Source organism: Lipotes vexillifer, unplaced genomic scaffold, assembly GCF_000442215.2.
Source record: "Lipotes vexillifer unplaced genomic scaffold, Lipotes_vexillifer_v1.1 scaffold914, whole genome shotgun sequence".
Classification (NCBI taxonomy): Eukaryota; Metazoa; Chordata; class Mammalia; order Artiodactyla; family Lipotidae; genus Lipotes; species Lipotes vexillifer.
Genome location: NW_006780388.1, coordinates 112,270 through 115,848, shown reverse-complemented (window position 1 = coordinate 115,848; position 3,579 = coordinate 112,270). Strand labels below are relative to the sequence as shown.

The following is a 3,579-nucleotide window of genomic DNA, read 5'->3' as shown; positions in this document are numbered from 1 at the left end:
CAGCAGGAACTCCGCCATCTCCCACAGGTTAATGCTGTGGCACAAGACCAGTGCTGCTGACCTTGCCACAGCCGTTTCTGGGTTAATGCATCTTACTTTCCACAGTGGACAGTATCACACACCCGCTATGGCAGGCAAATTTCTAAGTGCTCCCCGAAAGGTGTCCTGTCCCAATCCCGGGAAGCTATGACTATAACAAGAGATCACTCTCCTGATCATGTTATCATACATGGCACAGCTGTCTGCAAATAGGCACACTGTCCTGGATTATCTGGGTGGCCCCGATGGAATCACAGGAGCCCTTAAAAGCAGAGAGCTTTCTATGGCTGAGGCAGAAGAGGAAGTGAGAGAGATTGGAAATACAAGGGGATTAGATGGATTTGACACACCTTTTGCAGCTTGAAGATATACAAGAGGAGTGTATATACATAAGGGGGAATCTGGGCGGCCTCATGAGTGGAGAGGCCCCCAGCCAGCAATGACACAAAGACCTCAGTCCTACAACTCCAAGGAACTGTATTCTGCCAACAACCTGAAGAAGCTGGGAAGAGGATTCTTCCCCGGAAGCTCCAGATAAGCACCCTGCCTGGCCAACAGCTGGGTTTTGTCTGTGGGACATCCTGAACAGAGAACTCAGTTGGGCCCCCCCACCCACTGACTCCTGACCTACAGAGCTTTGATCTAACAAATCAGTGCTGCCTGTGCTAATTTGTTACACAGCAACAGCAGACTAGCACACTCACTTTACAGAGGAGGAAACAGCAGCTCAGAGAAGTCAAATGACTTGTCTATGGCCACAGAGTCAGCAGATGGCCAAGCTAGGATTGGAACTGAGGTCTACTCCCAGCTAACTTTGTGATAATTTCCTTTCACCCCAATCAGGGCTCAGGAGAGATGAGGCCCTAAGTTGGCGAGACTGAGAGCAAGTGTGTGGAAGATGATGAGTTCTTGGAAGTGGGACAGATCTAGGGACCCTCTGCCTGTGGGAAGACAGGGAACAGATGTGTGTGAACATCCCCAGGGAACAGCTGGAGGTCAGAAGGGCAGCTGTTGGTGGGCTGAAGTTCCTCAGAGCAGGACTTAGCCCAGGCCTAGAGGCCCTGGCTCACAGCACTCACCCCCGCTGCTCCGTCTGCCCATCCACGTGGAAGAGCACCAGCTGCCCCTCCCGGTCGTGGCCCACGGCTGTCCTGGCTGACATCACGTTCACAAATTTGCTGAAGGAACCTGAAGGAGAGGCAGCCTGGCTGATCACCTGGCCCTTTGGGAGGCCTACTAAGCTCTGCCTGCCACTTCCTGCCAGTCACTCTCCACAGAGACATCACTCTCCACCTCCAGGTCTATGCATGCAACATCTCTCTTCCCGTGCCCCGCCCCAGTCAGTCTCCGGAGTAGCCAAAGTGCTGTTCTTCAATGTAAATCAAGATCAAACTCCAGGTGAAAATGCTCCAACGGCCTCCACTGTCCTTAGAACAAAATCCAAATGCCTTACCAAGGCCTGGCATGACCTCCTTAGCCTGCTTCTACCTCATCTCCTGGCGGCCCACGCCTCTGAACACCCTGCAGCCACTTTCTACTTCTGGCTGGATTGCACTTCTCCCCAGCTCCTCCCATGGCTTGCGCCTTCTGATCTAAGTCACCTCCTCCATGAGGCCTTCCCTGACTGCACAGTCTAAAACAGCCCATTTCCACATCAGGGCCATGGGGAACCTTCCCTGTCCCAGTATTCCATATCCCAGTGGTTCTCAAAATTGAATGACAATCAGAATCACACAGGGGGGTCCTTAGAACACACACTCTTGGGCCTCACCCCCAGGGATTCTGATTCTGTAGCACTGAGGCACAGGGGTAGGGGCTGAAGTTCTACATTTATAACAGGCTCCTCGGTGATGCTGATGCTGCCGGTCCACAAACATTTTAGGAACACTTCTCTATTCTCTTGTCCATAGCTCCTTTCCTCTAACTTTTTCTTTCTTAGCACTTACCACTTCTTTTCAGTATACTTAATATCTATTTCCTTTCTTATATATTCCACAATACAGGGATCTTATCTGCTTTAATCCCCACTGATCCCCAATACCTAGAATAGTACTTGTTGAAAGACTTACCCCACCACCCCATTGGTCCTGGTTTTCAAGAGGCTTGTTGCCAACACCCCCACTCATCACCCACATCTCATCATATTCATTGCCCTTCCCCCACCTGTCTCCTGTGTCTCATCGCACTCAGCCGCCTGACTCTCGTTAATGTAGATGCTTCCGTTGCGAATCAGCCATACGACCCCGCTCAGCAGCTGCACAAACGGATTCTCAGTGTCTAGCACCTCCTCTTCAGATAGGTACCTGGACACAGGGAAGGCATGAGATTCAGTCAACAGCAGTGGCAGCTGCAGGTAGTGCCCCCCCCACCCACCCACACTACCCCTGCCTGCCCCACCACCTGGCTACTTGATTCCTCCTCATGCCCAGGTACCTGCCTGGTCCTGGAAGCAATCTTTGCAAACAGTCTACGCATCCCAATCTACACTTCATTTAACAGAAACAACCATCCCCAACAGATCACAAGTCCACCTATGGCCCTCAATCTCTCAGGCCATCACCCCAGCCAAACTACCATCTGATGCCTGCAACAGCCTCTTAATTGGCCTCCTTGCTTCTACTACAGCCCAACCAGCCTAGTATCCAGCAGGGTCAGAGCAAGCTTTTAAATGACCAAAGTCAAAATAAATAAATAAATGATCAAAGTCGGTCCTGTCCTCCTCTGATATTTTGCTCCTTCCTTCAGTCCCTCACACACACCAAGCCCCTCTGCACCTCTGAGCCTTAGTGCTTGCTGTTCTTATGACTGCAATGCTCTTCCTCCAGTTCTGACTCTGGCTGACGTGTGATTAATTTTCATGTCTCAACTCAAAGGTCACCTCCTCAGACAAGTCTTTCCTGATCACCTTCCCGAAACTCAACACTCTATTTACAATCTGTTCAACGCTTCACTGCACATATACAATTTGAATTAACTTAATTATCTCCCTGGGTTTTATTTATTTTTCCTAGTAATGGGGTGGGGGGGTAGTGTCCTTTTTTGAAGGCAAAGACTGTGCTTGTTCACAGCTATATCCTCAGTACGCAGCACATTTACTGACACAAAGCAAGCGCTACACGATACTGGAAAATGAATAAACTCTACAAGGAAGGCATTACTTTTCCCATCCTGAAGATGAGAAAACGGAGGCTCAGTTTGGTGGGGACTTGAACACGGCGGCACGGCTACACCTCAACTCTCAGGCCCTCTGCTCTAGATTCTAGGGCCTAGACAGTCACGGGACTCCCTGCCTCCTCACCCGGTGACCAGGGTCCCGTCGCGGCGGATCCCGAACTGCGCGTTCTGCAGCCCCCCGGCGCTGCTCACCCGCCGCCCGTCGCTCACAACGTTCCCCAGGCACTCGCCCGTATCCATGCGGAAGAAGCCGCCATTCTGGGCGACGCTGCAGCCGGCCGCCCGCGCCGTCTCCTCCACGGTGGCGCGGCGCCTTGAAGCGCAGCCGCCGGGCCCGCCGGGCTCCAGCACCGAGAAGGTGCGCAG

At 52.1% G+C, this 3,579-nt stretch overlaps 1 protein-coding gene across 1 annotated transcript in view; it reads right to left on the bottom strand.

The window, feature by feature from the left end:
- The window catches only part of NAGPA (N-acetylglucosamine-1-phosphodiester alpha-N-acetylglucosaminidase), a 9,202-nt gene that overhangs the window by 4,186 nt on the left and 1,437 nt on the right, over positions 1-3,579 (bottom strand). Inside the window, 5 exon segments of the mRNA XM_007453451.1 lie at positions 1-4; positions 7-34; positions 1,119-1,227; positions 2,203-2,342; positions 3,338-3,579. The exon segment at positions 1-4 is cut by the window's left edge and continues 118 nt beyond it; the exon segment at positions 3,338-3,579 is cut by the window's right edge and continues 7 nt beyond it. Coding sequence (XP_007453513.1) covers positions 1-4; positions 7-34; positions 1,119-1,227; positions 2,203-2,342; positions 3,338-3,579 — 523 coding nt within the window.